At 38.5% G+C, this 17,464-nt stretch overlaps 1 protein-coding gene across 12 annotated transcripts in view; it reads right to left on the reverse strand.

The window, feature by feature from the left end:
* RBMS1 (RNA binding motif single stranded interacting protein 1) overlaps positions 1-17,464 on the reverse strand; it is a 214,896-nt gene that overhangs the window by 7,814 nt on the left and 189,618 nt on the right. For 7 of the 12 annotated variants that reach the window (XM_031651304.1, XM_021923651.2, XM_021923650.2 and 4 more), the window contains exons 7-11: positions 6,810-6,925; positions 5,010-5,059; positions 4,784-4,877; positions 2,255-2,302; positions 1,303-1,353 (exon numbers count right to left, since the gene is read on the reverse strand). In XM_031651304.1, coding sequence (XP_031507164.1) covers positions 1,303-1,353; positions 2,255-2,302; positions 4,784-4,877; positions 5,010-5,059; positions 6,810-6,925 — 359 coding nt within the window. The remainder of the gene's footprint in view (positions 1-1,302; positions 1,354-2,254; positions 2,303-4,783; positions 4,878-5,009; positions 5,060-6,809; positions 6,926-17,464) is intronic. The other 5 variants (XM_031651305.1, XM_021923656.2, XM_021923655.2 and 2 more) reach the window with 3 other exon arrangements.

Below are 17,464 nucleotides of genomic sequence, written 5' to 3' on the forward strand. Positions count from 1 at the left end.
ATGTGGTAACACGGAAATGACTCAGAAGCCTAGAAGACGGTGGAGGAGCTTCCTGCTCTTTTTTCTCATTCATTGGCACCATCTGTAATAGGAAGTCCTCAAACTCAAAGTAGATTGATTTCCAAGCATTCCAAAATAGGGTAGCATGGAGTATCAGGGATATAGATTGCTACGGGCATGTGTGGATCAGTGCATGTATATTATGTACACATGTACAGGTAAGTGTGGGTTTGAAGATGTGTCTATGTATGTGCACATGTATAGATCTATATGTATGTGCATATATCACACAAAATATATACATATATCAGAAAGCACCTCTCCTATGTCATCACCTAAACATGCTTTATCTGCTTCTTAAAAGTCATCTCAGCAATTTCTCATTCAGAACCTGTTATCCCTGGATTGCTATTTCATACACATGGTCTTACGTTGCAGTATCCACTTTAAAAGGTATCCCAAGACAAATTGCTGTCTGAACATAAGGCCAAGAATAGAGTTCTTTTTCTAAGCAACCAAATCTGTTTTTATTTTACACATATTGTGAACCATATTGCTTACCAGGATTCCCATTTTGCATCAGTTACTAGAAAGCTTAGAGCCAAATTTGTGATTTTCTCATGTGAGCATGCAGGTAACTGTGTTGGACATCCTTAGCCTTATTGTAACTTTGTTCTCCACATGTATTTTTCAATTTTCAAACCCTTCTTCCACAAACTAGATATTCCACAAACTAGATCTTATGTGTCTTTGAAAAACACATGAAATACACTATATAATAAGGTAAAGTATAACTCACTCAATAAAAAAAGTGATATATATGAATGCTCACGTGATTAAGAAATCACATTTGTTATTTACCAAATAATGTGCTACCACTTTAGTATTTATAATCTCCATAGAAAGGCTAAGTAACACTGATGAAAATCTTATCTTGGTTTTGAACTTTATATCTGCATTAAACAGAATGTAAAAAATGAGAGCAGTTTTATCCCAAGTACTATTAAAAATGTAGCCTCTCAACTGAATGATCTCTAAAGAGCTGGTATGAATAAGAAAATGGTGCCCTGCCTCAAATATGATACATTTTAAGTTCTTATAGAAAATTTAACTTAATAATCTTCTACCAAGTTGTTTTACGACAAGGATGAGAAGAAGTTTTATAATGAATTTGTACACTCTCGTATTCCATGTTTAAAATTTCCCAAATCCTATACCACCCTTGGCAAATGGTTTTAACCCAGAGAGAATATACACATAACTTACTTGTAAAATACAAAGTCATTAAGATGAAAAACTTACAGGGTGCTGTAGAATATATGGTTGAGGTTGCATCCAAGAAGGACTTTGCACCTAGAAAAGGGAGGATTTTGAAAGAAATATTGATTTTCATTGTAAAGCTTACCTATTTCTTTAGAACTCTTTTTAATCATGTTAAAAATCTACAGAAAGAAAACAAGGAAACAATACTATCAATGATTAAAAAGATTAAGGCAGTTAGAATTCTTGGCAAACTCGTCACTCTGAATAGGATGAAATGATTATTCAGAAACAATTTCTATTTGCCCACTCAAGAAGTAATTGTTGAGTATCAGGCAACAAAGAGAAAAAGGCGAAAAAGACATGGGCCCCACCCCCAAGAAATTTACTATCTATGCAAGGGAGATAAACCAGAAACAACTCAAATAAAGAGTGAAAAGTGTTAACAATCAAGGTATGAACTAGGTGCTTTAGAATTACACATGAATGACAATTAATTCCAGCACATCTTATTAGAAGTTAACCCTTAAAGTATGTGCTTATTTAATACAAATAACGAAATTCAATTTCTCTTTGATACCTAGGACATTAGTTTTAGAAATCTTGTATTGTGGTCAACAATTTCTAGTTAGTGCAGAAAATAAAAATCTGAAATTCAGATTAGGGAAATTAAACTTCAGTAACTAGATTTTGACATCTACAGTCAAATGGGCATCCACACAGTAGACCCTCTGAATTGAGAAATAAAGATGTGAGAGTCAGGTTTTGTGGCAGGAAAGAAAGCATGTGTAGTCTGCCACTCAAAAGAAAAACATATCAGCCCATTTCTTGATGCCCAGAGCTTTCCAGAGTCTATGTAATTTTATAATAAGTTCCAGTTTCCAATTCTTAACAACAAAACCCTCCTGCATTTTTTCCCCCTATTGTTAACTTCAGAGGTTCAACAGAGAGGATATGGGGAAGAGTCATGGGGGAAGAATGTATTGTGATTTACCTTGATAGCAGAGCCCCGATACTTGTTTTCTCTGGTTTCCTTTGCCACCTAAGGCAGACCAAAGTTAAGTGCTTCTGCCTTGTTAACATTTCAGTTATCTGGACTGTAGCCTTTCCCCATTGGGGTTGGTGGTTTCTTGCAGCTGCCAATTTCTCAAATCCAATTGCATAAGCTTATGGTGGTTTAGTGGAGAAAGGCCCACTCCAACACGAGTGCAGGGCCCTCACTGGATATATGATGGGAAGGCAAACAACTCCCTACAGACCCTAATTTGGGCCAGATGCCCCCATTTTTTACATGCTTCAGTGGTCTTAATAATCTAATAGCTTATAGCATTACAGGATTAGGGAGGTATGACATCTAATTTTCTTTCTTAAGCAGCAAATCAGCTGCTGTCAATTTCTATTCCTCAATTTTCTAATTATAAAATGGGAATAATAATGTTTTGTAAACTCTTTACTATTGGTTCTTAACCTCTTTAGGGTCATGGAGCCCTCTGAAAACCTAATTAGGGAAATAGAACATTTTTCCCCACTTAATTGCACATACACAAGCAACATTTTGCAAACAACTTAAGGAGTCACAGACGACTTAAAGCTCATCCACTGACCCTACTAGGCCCTGAACTTATGGAGTTAAAAATCAGTCTTAGAGGCTATGGCACTGAGTGTCAGGCAATGCAATGCAATTCCTATGTATCTTAGAGAAATACAGAATGCCCAGGAGAGGAAATAAGGCCTTTGAAATATGTTGTTTCCAGTTAGCTACATCAAATCTATTACTGACACTGATCTCCTAATTTTTATTGTACAAAATGGTTCTGTGGCCAAAATGCACACTGGTTTTATATTAAAGAGGGAAAAAGAGGTGTTGGAGAAATGTGTTAATAGCTGTAATATCTATAGCAACATAAATTCAAATTAATACTTATAATTTTCATTTGCCTAAGAATAACTTACACTTGCCCCTATTTTTAGTAACATATAAATGACAGAGGTTTCCAAGTTCAGACAGTTAAGAAAGACTACCTTTTCATACCAGGCACAGGAATTGTTTATTAGGGAAGTGCACTAGAGCAGATCTCACCGAGTTTTATACAGTCAAGGAAAGGATAGGAATCCTAAATCCAAAACAACTAAACAGGCATTAAATTAGGCAATACTACACCCAGCAGAATGAAGCATCAGAATAAGTAACATAAGAACCCAGAGAGAAGAAAAGAAAATGAGTGATAACTCAGGAAAAGCAGGCTGTAAGAGCTTAGAAGCTTAGGAGACTGTGAATGATAATGTCAACCTTCAGTTTTAGTGCATGATAATGTCAACCTTCAGTTTTAGTGCACCTAATTGCTTCCATTATTCAAAACCATTTTTATGTTTTTAGACAGAATTAGTTATATGACATTGCTTATTTTGGCCAATTCATTATTTAAAAGTATAACTAATACACCCTTATTATCAGCCACCTAATCCTGCATATTAATAATAATCATAGCTAACATTAACTGAGTGATAATGATATGCGAGGTCCTCGGCTGGGCTCTTTATACAGTCTCATTTGGTTTTTATAATTCTCTCAAGACTATGAGATAGAAACTATTATTATCCCCATTTTAAAGATGAGGAAACTGAGGCTTATAGAAGTTAAAATAACACAACTATTAGATTACATATTGTAGTCCCCTAACCCCAGAAATTAGGACTACAACATCTAATTGTTTTAAAATCAATAATACACAAAAATTTAGTCACACAGGACCCTGACGGTCAACAAAAGGAAACTCTGCTCCCACATGTCTGCAATTGAACTCCATTATAAGGTTCCTATCTTGGGCCCAGGCAGTAACCCTGTTAGAGGTTTTCTGACACAGGAGGAGAAATGCATGTACACTACTGGCTTCATGGCGGACAGGAGCTACCTTTGCATTCAAATCAAATCAAATCAAATTGAAATACAAGGCACTTCAAGAGTTTTTGTTTCTAAGTTGGGAATTTCTTTTAAGGTAAAGCCTCCCATGTAATAACCTAAACAGGAAGTCCCCTTTTTGCTTTTATATTTTTGCCTCAAATGTCGGCTGCATTGCTCACTTAATGCTACCTACTAGAGACACATCTTTGTGTATTACCATGTTTACTTGTTCTTTTATCAGTTCCTGCTGACGAATAAACAAAAGCAAGGGTACACACCTACTTTGTATTACATCTAATGGCAATTATCTTAACTTTCCATTTTTGGGAAACATGGTGTCCAAAAGCAGGGCTCCTTGGTGAAGGAAGTGTTTGGGTTCATTCCAATTCCAAAATGCTGTGATTCCAAGGACTGACCACTGACAACCATTTTCCTTTGCTTTACATTCTCCTATACATAATAAATCACCCTGCCAAATACAAAGCAGCTCATACTAAATTGGGCTGCATAATATTTGACTCAAATTTCATAAATGCTCAAAATTTTAAGACACATAAAAATGTAGCAGAGATTCATGGTCCACAAGTGGTTATACTGCTGACGAATCCTAGAGGTACAAACCTGGTAGGCAGATACAGGAGATGCAATATAGGGTGTAATAGAAGTTTGAGTGATCATTCGGTTTGTAGCAATACTGTATGGTGAAGGATAAAATCTAGAACAAACACAAAAGCCTTTATTAAGTAATCCTTTAAATAGAATAATTCATGGAACAAATGTCTAATATTTTCCACCTTCACATTTTCATTTTCCCTCAAGCCATTATGGATTTATCTTAATGACATACCCGTTCTGTATAGCAGCTGTAGTTGGGTCGTAAGTAAGTGTCATTCCAGCCTATGGGAAAGAGAAAGAAATATGAACATTTATCTAGAAAGGCATGAATTAAAAATTCTATTTCTAGCCAGGTGTCGAGGTGTGTGCCTGTAGTCTCAGCTGCTGGGGATGCTGAGGTGGGAAGATCCCTTGAAGCCCAGGAGTTCGAGGCTGTAGTTAGCTATGATTACATCACTGCACTCCAGCCTGGGCAACAGAAGGAGACCCCTGTCTCTTAAAAAAAGTGGGGAGTGGAATTTGTACTTAGAGTCTAATCGCATTTGTTAACACTGGGAGTTTCTGTTAGTCAAAATAACTATAAATATGATAATTAATCTCTGGACCTGTACTGTCCCATATGATAGTCATGAGCCACACGCAGATATTTAAAACTACATGAAAAATCGATCTCTCTAGCATACTAGCTACATTTCAAGTGCTCAGAGAGCCACCTGGGGCTGGTGGCTGTTATTGGACAGTGCAGATTCTAGAACATTTTCCCTAGACATTCTTGGATCAATGTATTATTGTTTTAAAATAATAATTCATGGAAAGTCAATAGATGGAAATGGAAGTCCAACATTTTATTAGGAAATTGAGGGTTTTAATTAAAAAAGAAAACTATTCAAAAGAGAGGTTAAAAAAACCTCAACTCAATGATAAATGTACTATTTATATATACATATTCATATTATTATTTAGGATAACTTCTAAATATTATAAATATAAACCCCTCTAATAAACCATAACATAAGAAACCCCTCTAGAAAACCATGCCAGCCTGGGCAACATAGTTAGATCCTATCTCTAAAAAAAATTTTAAAAATTAGGCCGAGCACGGTGGCTCACACCTGTAATCCCAGCACTTTGGAAGGCCGAGGTGGGTGGATCACGAGGCCAGGAGACCAAGACCATCCTGACTAAAATGGTGAAACCCCGTCTCATACTAAAAATACAAAAAATTAGCCGGGTGTGATGGCAGGCGCCTGTAGTCCCAGCTACTCGGAAGGCTGAGGCAGGAGAATGGCGTGAACCCAGGAGGCGGAGCTTGCAGTGAGCCAAGATCGTGCCACTGCAATCCAGCCTGGGCAACGGAGACCATGTTTCTTCCTTTTTTTTTTTTTTTTTTGAGATGGAGTCTCACTCTGTTGCCCAGGCGTGAGTGCAGTAGCATTATCTCGGAACACGGCAGCCCCTCTCTCCCAGGTTCCAGCGATTCTCCTGTCTCGCCTTCCGGGTAGCTGGGATTACAGGCATGCACCACCATGCAGAGCTAAGTCTTGTATTTTTAGTAGAGATGGGGTTTCACCATGTTGGCCAGGCTGATCTCTAACTCCTGATCTCAGGTGATCTGCCCGGCTTGGCCTTTCAACGTGCTGGGATTACAGGTGTGAGCCACCGTGCCCAGCCTAGAGACCCTGTTTCTGAAAAAAACCCAAAAACCAAAAAAAACCCCCAAATCACTTGTGTTTTTCTTACGGCAATTTAGAATGCTCTTGTACTTCATATGTAGCTAGCTGGTAAACTTCATATGTAGCTAGCTGTTTCCACCACCTATTGGTCCATCTGCAGAATCACTCTGTTATCACCATATATAATGAAAAGAATTTTAATTTGACATCATTTGAATTATAATGTACCAAAAGGAAGATTTAATCCTGGCACCTATTTCAGAAGTGTGCAGCCAAGTCAAGATGCCTTTTTGTGTTACTTTTCATGTGGGCATTCAAGATCACACACCCCCCCACTAAAGTTTCAAGAAAGGACTTACAAGTCTCACCTCTCCTTCTCTATGCCATGGTCTTCCATTAGGGATGTATTTGTTTGGGTTCTGTCTCTTTTTCTGTCCTCCATCAGCAAACTTACACAATAAAGGTTCTGTGGGGGCTAAGTAAACAGAGAAAAATAAAATGGAACCACAATATGTGTATGTGGATGACAAAATGTATTACAAAAATAGGAATAGTGTTCATGCTGTAAGAAAGTTCATAACGACACTTTAAGGCAAAAGTAGTTCACTTAGACCTTTGTAAAATTGTCCACGGTAAAAAATATAGTGCAGAAAAACACACTAGTTATTATTGCTGAACATTTAAAGAACTATTCTGAGGAAGCAAAGGAATCTTTCAATTCACTTTCATATTTAAGAGCAGGCACATTTCTTTTGGTTTTGGGCCCTCTCCAATTCCACCTCTGGACTGTCACCAAAATAATCTTCAAATGTCAATAGGATTGTGCCATCCTCCCCTCTCCCAACTTAAAATGGTCCCTTAGCTTCCCATTATAATTCCTAAGAAGGACCCTTCACTTCTCCCAGTAGAAAACAAGCCGCCACTACACTGCACACACACGTATTTTTATTCACAATTTGTAACAATTGGTGAGTATGGTGACTTGTTTCGTGTCTGCTTCCCCTTCTAGACGATAAGCCCCATGGGGGCAGTAATACTGTTTTGTCTATCACTGTATCCCCAGTGCCTAAGTGTCTGGACTTTGTAGTTGCTTATTACATCTTGGTTGCATCAATGAATGAATAGAAATAGGTCTCACATGTTCATTTTTGGGATACGTCAGTGAAGACGACTATTGTGAGAAAGCTAAAAATACTTGTCCACTCTATTTAAAGGTGGTCTTTAATCATACAAATGGGTATTGCTTTACTATATATCACTATATATAGATATGTATATATTACTTACAATATACTTATATATTACTATATATCTATATATTTATATAAATCCTTCTTACAGAATCCGTGAGGCCAACACAGAAAAGCAGATGATGTAGAGGCTATTTTCAAGGATATATACTCATTAGAGTTAAAAAAAAAAAAGAAAAAAAGTCTACAGACAGCGTAATAGGGTACCAGTGACTTTTCCTTTTCTTTGCTTTTCTGCAATGGAAATAGCAGTGTATTCCCGAAAGTTGGGCATTTTTCCATGTTTCTAGTTAAGGTAATAAAGGCAATCACACCTTCCTGTCTGGTTCCCACATTCTGTCCTTTGTCTACTGTAGAACCATGATTACTACTTTCAAGTTCTGTTTCAAAGTTAAATAACCATGAAGAGAAAAATATTACTTGTGGAAAATTTACTCCTTTCTCTTGTGCCTCTTATTATCCTAATTCATCTCTTATTTTATTTCACGATTACCCACCCACTAATGATAGGGTGGAAGGAGTAGTGTCTTTCAACACTTCTCTGCCAAAAAACAAAACAAAACCAAACAAAAAGCCCAACTGTAACTCCTTCTTGGTGAACTGTCTGGGCTGCTGCCTGGCACTCCTTTCTTTTTTCCCTGGTGTGAACCACTCTGGAGGGATGGGTTGGAATGCCAACTCACTTCTGAATGACAACTGGGCTATGGGTATGAAGAGTCAGGAACAAAAATCTTAGGTGTCTGGTGAGACTATCAGCAAGCCTTGGCCCAGATCTAGAGAGGTTTATCCACTGACATTTGAGGTTGTAAGATGTTGACTCCACACAATCTCGTAGAGCAAGAGAGAAGATAATAAATTCGGTGGTGCTGGCACATAGTGGGTCTTCTCTGAAAACAGGTGCTTTTATCTAGAGAGTTTATGAAAACTAGGTCCTAGACTGAAATTTAACTTTTTTTAAAGAAGTTACTTGGCTCAGCAAGTGATCCCAACTGGCTGTTCTTCTCCATTAGCATAATTTCTTTCAGGCTGGACTCATTTTAGAAGTTCAGTGCAGGCCACCTAAACAGGCAGGTGTGAATAAAAGCAGGTAAGCAGCCAGACCCTGGTGCCCGCCTAACCTCAACATGTGCTGAATGACCAAGTGTCCCTATCTGTGGATAGGGTGTTTCTAACACATTTTCCTTCATCTAGACTCTGGCCTGTCAAAGAAAAATAAATCTCAGGTGACAATAAAGCCTGCTAAAAATGCATAACAATGAGGTAAACATCAAGGCAGTGATGACATGTTTGCAAATAGATCATTTAAAATAAACAAATGGAAGAGGATATAGCTGCATCTTTCAAAAAACAAATTATATTTACTACATGATTCTATGCTGTCATTAAGCTATTTTTTCCCCTCCAAAAGCAAAAAGGGAAGCAGTTACAACAGTTTGTATACTGGCAGGCATTCCATATCTTAGGAAAACAAGCTTTTTAAGAATTATAGCCAGTAAAAATGACACATTTCTGAGACAGTTGCTGGCTGCTTGTTTCAGGAAAATGGGAGTACCTCAATATTCCATGTGAAGCAATATACAATTCTAACTCTTTTAAATTCTCTTTGGTCTATTTAACCACCAACATTTTAACTCAGTGTCCACTATGTGCCAAGTACACAAGAGTTGGGGATACAGTGGTAGATAAAATAGGGCCCTTGCCTCCTTGGGGCTTGCAGTTTAATGGAGAAGAGAGTGTATCTAATCTCATGAAAACCCATTTAGTCATTTATGGAACACAGCATTGTTTTTAGAGGTATTTGTTTTCAATAAAAATGCTATCCAGAAGCAAAATACTTTTGATGCAGAAACAGCTGCACTTCTTTGACAACTGCTGTTCTATTTACTTGAATGACATTATTAGAAACAGCTTCTCCCTATAAGTTCTTAATGTTTTATTCATTACAAAGATTGTCCATGTGCCCTAGGAAAGCAAATTACATGAAGATTTAAGAAATTTTTAGGTAGTTTAGGTGACAAAAGGGCCTGATTTATTGTAATTGATATGTGGTCTTACGATGTTGAGCAAGGGTTAGGTGATCTCAGTTAGATTTTTGGGTAGGAAAAACAAACAAAACACACAGATGTCACGACGCACTTATTTTTAAGTGTGTGTGAGCTTGTTACAAAATGACAGATCCTCATTTGGCCAGCATCTCCTGTGGCTTCTACCAAACCAGCAGTAGTCCCTAGTTTGCCTTATGGAACCAAATATACAGGTTCCAGGTTGAAGAATCAGGAGATCCTACGTGATGGTAGCTTGTTCTATAGAGCGGACCTTTCAGCTGAACTCCAATTGTTTTTTACAAGGGAGAGATACTGGAAGACTGACATGCAGAAAAGGAAGCGCCATAAATACTAGTCATATGACTTTTAGTGATAGGTAAGTTTGGCCGAATTAACGTAAAAATTGATATGTAACTGTCAATCTTCTATATGCATGATTACTTTTCCAGATTAGCAACTTTTTACCTCATTCTGTAAAGCAGTGATTACAAACAATTCTGACAAATGTTTTGTGATTTAAGATGTATTCCTGTATTAAAGTACTATAAAAATTATATAACCTACCCTTAAATCATCTGATTTTGCCAAATATGCAGAGCATTCTAGGTTAAATTTCCCCTTAATTAGTTGTGATCTTTTGGGTTTGTAAAGGGATTCTCATTCTCATTACCCAAAACTAAAGTGTTATTTTCCTGTTCATCAGAACCAACAGGAACATGCATCTCCAACAGCTTGACAACTGCAGTGTTACCTTGAGCATTTGTTAAAGGCCCCAGGCAACACTGCAATGCAAACACTGATCTAATATTTTCTGGCATCTCTTAAGAGCCATCGAAGGTAATCATGTTACTGGATTCTCCAAAGTGCTCTCAACAGAGCTTTGAGAGTGGGATGGTCTCTTACACAAGCTTGATTTTGTGGTACTAACAATCCTTCCCAAGAGACTGTGAGCTCCATGCATAAGGCTCAGGCTGACTTGCTGCCCATCTCCACAGAGTATTTTCCTTACCGATCTTCTGAAACTTAACTATACAGTGATTTGTGCTCCAATGTCTTTCCTTGATATTTGTACTAAAAAATCACTTCTAGAATGCCGGCTTTGAGTAAGCACTGTAGCTCATGATGAGATCTGCAAGTCCTCCTCACTTATCAAACAGCTTGGAAGGACTTGGAGCTCTCTAGAGTTTGTAACAGAATGGATCTTTTCCTCAGCAGGTTCTAATGAAGGTCTTCTCCATGCTTTTCCCTGTCAGATGCTGACAGCAGTTAACAGCTGGAGAAACTGCCACTTCCAAACTTCTATCTTTCTAGTTATGCTGTATTTTATCCTAATCAAAAAACTGTAAAATGTAAACTGCCCTTGATAGAAGCTTCTCCATCCACTGTGGAAAACTAGTTCACTCAGCAACTGTAATTAGCTTTCTTTCTGATAATGTTGGCTACTTTCAACATTCCTCAACTCACAAAATGCAACGAACTAGCTGCTGCTTTTAAAACATTTCAATAAGGATCCAATAAATATTATCTATTTTTTATGGGCACAACATCGTTTCCTGTTTTAGCCCTCTCCTTTTCTAACTGAATTCTGTTGACCTACTCAACCAGTAGGAAGAGCCACAGCTTTTCTCTGTGGACATTCTTCCTCCCATGGCTGTTTTGGTTTCTCCTCCTCCCCTGTGCCTTAGGTAGTATTTCTATCTTCAACCCAGTTTGAGGAGAGTAACATTTGTAATATCGTCATGTTACAATCATGTTACCTGATTATATACAGTCATGCTTTGCTCCTGCTGGGTTTGAGTCTTCTTCTTATTGAAATTCTCCTTCACCTTACTTCCCAACCCATCAACGAAGAGTTGTGTATCAGTAAAACAATGATTTCACAGTATTAAAGTCATGTTAAATACAAAACAAAAACTCCATACCTCCCATGACTCCAATAAACATTTTAATTTTCTGTATTTACTACTTTTCTAAGTCTATGTAGAGCCATTTATTTTTCACATTTGCAATGATAGGTCCTTTCCTTCTACCATTTATGTTGTGGGTCCTTCCCTGTCTTATTTAATGGTGACATAGTATTTTATTTGCATAGTTTATTATTGTAACTAACACCGCAGGAACATCTGTGTGTGGATCTTAATCTTTTTTAATTCCAGTGTCAACTGCTATAGTGGTAGGTGTACTGTATGGTGGTATTCTAACCAGTATTCTAACTGGCTCATAATTAGTCTCCAAGGGTTAAAAATTCTGCTTTTGTATTCTCTAGCTAGTGACTCCAGGAAAGTTATTCAATGTCTGTGGTCTCATAATCTCTGAAATGGGGATGATAATAGTGCCCACTTCAAAAGATTGTTATAGTTAACATAACAAGTGTTTAGAACAGCTAGTGTTCTTACTACTGTGGCAACAGGGGGAACTCAAAGTTTTGAATTATGGCTCCTCCTCTTGTTTTCGAATTAAGAAAAATTCTCAGGAGAGGGACACTTCTGGTTCAGAAGGTCTAAGCACTTGGGGACTGGCTTGTTATCCATGGGATTTGATTCTGAGAGACTTAAGGAGCTGGCTAGAGTTGCTGCCTTGGCTTCTCATAGAATGAAGAAATGTTGAAGTTATAGTTAAGGATAAAGTTACTGGTGAATGCCTTTTAGAAAACTGTTACACAATAACACCTACAACTTCTACCCAAGAGCCTTGTGCTTTAATAAAATCTTACTCCACTATTTATTCCTCACTGGCAGAACCTGATAGTGAAAGGGTGTAAAACACTGATTTGTGAGGCTGGCTGTAGGCTGGGTGTGATCGATGGTGATAATTGTTGGAAGGCAGCCTCACCATAAGCCTGGCGTGGGGCTAGAACACCGGTACATCTCAGGTTGTGGGCCCCTGTCACTTTTTAAAAACTAGTCTGCTCTTCCTCAGTAGGAATGAATTTGAATTCTGGATCTGCAAGACTGCCCTGGCCCCACTGGCCACCCAGGCCTGTTCCAGTGCTTTTGCTGTCACGACAATTCCTCTTAAGAGTATAGCCCTTGAAAGGTACAGCTCATGATGCTGTGTGAGTTCAGATCCAGTTCTGTTGTATGTACTGGGTGAGGGAGATGTGACTGCACATCCTGAAGGTACCAGGGACATTGTACATGTCTTCAAGTATTTCTTTTGTCCTAGAGCTACCAAAATTTTCTGTTTTTACAGAGTAACAATGCTTAAGAGAAATATTAAGGGAACAAAATGGGCAATAAAAACCTCTGAAAAATCTCCAGGCCTTTTACTAGAGTCATAATTTTCCCTCTAAACATTATCTTTTCTGCTACCTGGCATACAACAATGCCCTCATAACATCACTATACACACAGAGTTATGAAATGTGGGCAAGAGCGGTTTTCAAGCCCCACTGGACACATAACCAATTGGAAAAGTCAGAGTAACACAGAAAGCAGATGTAAAACAAGCTGAAATCTTTGGAGGGAGTCTGCCAGCAGACACATATGCACTTCATTGGGGCTCCTCTGTGACAAGATGAAGCTGTGAGCGATGTGGCAGAATGATAACAGTGCAACACTGAGAATCTAACAGGCACTCCCTGCCCTTAGCACACAGGGACTTATTCACACTCCATTAATGTCATGGAGAGGTTCAGAAAGAGAGATGGGAAATCACACTGTCTCTTGCAGCACTGAACACACTGTTAGCCTTTGTCTTTGAGAGGTGGTGGTGGTGGTGGGGGAGAGGCGTTTGTCCAGGCAGTCAGGGCGCCAGAGCTGTTCTCAGCTCTAGGATGGTTCCAGCTCACATGCCATACGCATTAGTCTTCTCAAAGACTGTACTCTCTTCCAGGAAGGTCCTAGGAGAGCATTTTTAGACAAACCACTGAATCATGATCATGTGTTTCAGTGTTTTTGCCTGAGGCATGTCTCCTAATTTGGACACTGGTTCTAGATAACTAAAACTTCCCATCTCTGTTTCTAACATTCATTGTGTAGAAAACTGCCACCATAGTATTTCTGCATAATGGAATTTTTTATCAAGCAAGTATTAAGTGGTTGTTGAAAACCTCTATGGAATTCACCTAGACTGTGTCACGAAGAAGCCACGGGTTCTTTTACCCTGGATGGGGACCTTCCAAGTAAATGTGACTTACTACAAACAAGCCACCTCCAATATTTCAGGAAAAAAATGCAGGACTGGGTGGGGAAAGACGGAAGGAAAAGCCACATAAGCAATTATTTTTTTTCCCCCAACAAACTATAATATACATTTAAAGAAACATCTGCTATAAGATAAAGCCTCTTTTAAAATATAGTGACATCAGACACAAAATCACAAGATTTTAAAAGAGCATTACAGAAAGCAGACCGCACTAGAAATTGTGATGTGGTACATTAGATTTTTACAAAACTGTAACCATATGCTACATTACGTGCCATGCCCCAGGCCAAAGTGGGACACGGCTAGCATAGGGGACCCAGCCATGCCACCTGGGTATGGAAAGAATATGTTGGCAGGAGGGCAGGCAGTATAGAAGTGACAGCTCATGTGCATAGCTGCCTTCCTCCTGCTTAGCCATCTAGAGACTTCCTTAAGAGTGTCACAGTTAGGATGAGTTCATTGTTCAGTTTGTTCATTTTAAGAAAGTATCTTTCGGGAATTGTGTCTAATGTGGTTTTCTTTTCTGTACTTGGCTCCAATGTCATGGGCAAACTGCCAGCCATGCAAGAATCCAAGTACTCTGACAGGAATCATCCTAGATAATTCTGCTTATGCCAGCTAAACAACTTGCATCATTAAATAAACCGTCTTCTGACCGTATTTATGAAATGTTATGTCTACCTAGCAATGAGACTACATTATGCAAACATTCAAGTGGAGGCTCATTCAACTGACCCCTGCCTGACAATATTTTTGTTTTTTATCTGGTTCTCCTGATAATAATCATATGTCCTCCACAGAGAAACTGATGTTATGATGTAGCCATTCAGGGGATATGAAGAAAGAACAGTATCTAATACACAAACTAGTATTCAAAAGAATTCTGGAGTCACCATGTAAACAAACAAAAAAACCAAAAAACAAAAAAAAAAAACCAAAAAAAAAAGAAAGGAAGAAAATCCAGAGAAGTTGAAAACTCTTTCACATTCTTTGTGGGTTTTCAAGTCTACTGAGTACTTGTTTTTTGGGAAAACCTGAATTCACTATGACAGTGTGCTTCCAAGTCTGGCATTATACACTTAAAATTCATGCCTAAAGGCAATTTAACCTCCTGTGCAAAAGGTGGTATCCAAAAAGGCCCTCAACATAGCAATGATTCTTAGGAGGAGCTCTCCATGAAAAATGCTCTTAGAAACCCGTTGGTAACTTCTGGTGGTAGGGTGATGCACAAGCTCCCTGAGTCCAGCACAAAATTAAAAAGAAAACATGGCTCCTGCCCCCAAAGAACATGTAATCTAATTGTCAACCAAGACTTATACGCTAAAAGATCATTACACATTCAAAATGGCACAAAACTAAGTGCTAATTCAGAACAAAGAGAACAGCTTGACTGAAAAACTGTACCCCTGCAGTAATGCTCTCAATGTAGAAGGAACTCATCTGTTTCTTATGTTCCATTTGCAACTTGGCACAGCTTGGAAGAAACCACTTTCTACTAGCTAAAGGTGAAGAGGATTCTACGGTCATTTACATGTGGTTTAGAAATCTAGGGCTTTTGTTTCCCTTGAATGGATGACCAATAGTCTGCAAACCCCCTTCAAAGAAAACACCAATGACAAAACCATGAAGTTCTTTAGAGAAAAAAAGAGAATGTCTAATCTTGATCTGTGACAACCTGAGATCTACTTTACTCGAGGAACTGAAGATCTTTTGTTGTTATTAATTTAGCAAACCATTCCTTCAACATGGAAGATCTTATCTTAGACTGATACACCATCAAAACAAAAGTGGCCTACATGTTTTTCCTTCTCAAACGTTCCTTGTTGCACACAAGAATGAGTTAAGAAAGCAAAGAGGTCACAAGTAGGTGGATGAATAGGTGGTCACAAGTAGGTGGAATAGTCCCTTCAAGGGACTAATGTGTGGGGCCCTGCTCATGCAAAGGCTGACACAGTAGAAGCAAGAAAACACCAGCTGGGCTCAGGTGCTCAATGCCGGAGGCTGACAGGGTAGGGTTTACAGAAGGCTCCCACGTACAAAATTTCTCCTATGTCTTTACTTGGGCTAAAGTTAAAAACATTATTTTCTCTTTCCATTTTTTTTTCCAACTCTACTGATGTTGATGGGAAAACAATACTAACTTAAAAAACAAAAAAAAGGGAAGCTTTTCCACTAGATTGAGTTTCTTGAAATAATTACTTCCAGGTTTTATATTTTATGCTCCAAATTTGTGCATGGAAGCAGTTCAACTTCAGATACAGCCACAGATGCAGTGTGCGCTCAGGTTTTAGTATTATAAGATCAGGTGTAGCCTGTGGAACTGCACATAGAAGTTAGTTTTTCTATGAAATGAAATGCAACTGAATACAGAAAATTAAAGTGAATTTCTAATGGTAATCATCGGTCATCTAGCTAAAGATAAAACAGTGGAGCTACAGCAGAATAAATACTAAACACTAGTTATACACGCACAGCCTTGGTGAAAATGCTCACTTCAATGACTTCTGGCTGGAATGAATCTAACTTCAAAACACCTCAACGTTTCTTGGTTTGTCTCTCACATGAAAAACTGGGATAAATATTCTATATAGCCTCTGTGCTTGCTTTCAAGAATAGGTCTGACCTGTTTTTTATGTTATTTAATTAGGTTCAAGTCACTGAATCTATTAACTTTAGTGTGTACATATTTTTGCATAGAAAAAGTAGCGAAAATCTGTGTTTTGGCAAATGGGGCACTCTGTTCTAATTCTTGTGGATTCTGTGGCAGGTGCTCACTTTAGAGACTCCTCCCCCATTTAGAGATGAGTGCCAGTGTCTGCTCTCCCAGTCTGAATATTTGGGATAAATCTTGCTGATATGGCTAATCCACTTGAGACTCCCACAAACAGGTGGCCAAGGTAGCAGTTAACGGCTCCCTCTCAAGACCTGTACCTGACACTAAGTGAAACCTCAACTTTAACCCTTGGGCATGCTTGGGCAGAAGCTGGAAAGTGGGACTTTTAGCTGACGTGGACCTAAGGATCAGTGAAGACTTGCTGATCTGGGATACAGATTGGGAAGTGGAATTACAGATGTATTATGCCGGCTAAGCATAAGATGACTAAAATTCCAGGGGAGAAAAGATAGACGAGGGTGTATGTGGCTTTTTTTCTTTTTCCCCATTTTAACAATTTCATTACTTCCCCCTCAAAGCAAGGTGATGTGGTTTCCAAATTTTGAAACTTTCTCCTTTCTGGCAGGCAGTGTGCTAGCGGCTGGATGCAAATCAGATCAGAAGACATTTCAATTTCCCCCCACAGTCTAGCTTGTTAAGAACATAGTATTGGCCTGGTGTTATAGTGCAGTAAAATTTATTCAAAACCAACAAATATTTGTTTTTGCATAGTATGGCTCAAATGTTGTGGTGGGCATGAAAACAAAAAGCTGAAGATAGAGTTTCTGCCTTCAAGGAGCTTCTAGTTTAGTTGGACTGACACATGTAAACATGCTAAATGCCACACTACAGGGAGGTGTCCTCAAGGTGATCATCTGCAGACAGAGCATAACCCAGCTGGGTCAGAGGAGGTCCTTGCA

The sequence above is a fragment of the Papio anubis genome, chromosome 10 (assembly GCF_008728515.1).
Source record: "Papio anubis isolate 15944 chromosome 10, Panubis1.0, whole genome shotgun sequence".
NCBI lineage: Eukaryota > Metazoa > Chordata > Mammalia > Primates > Cercopithecidae > Papio > Papio anubis.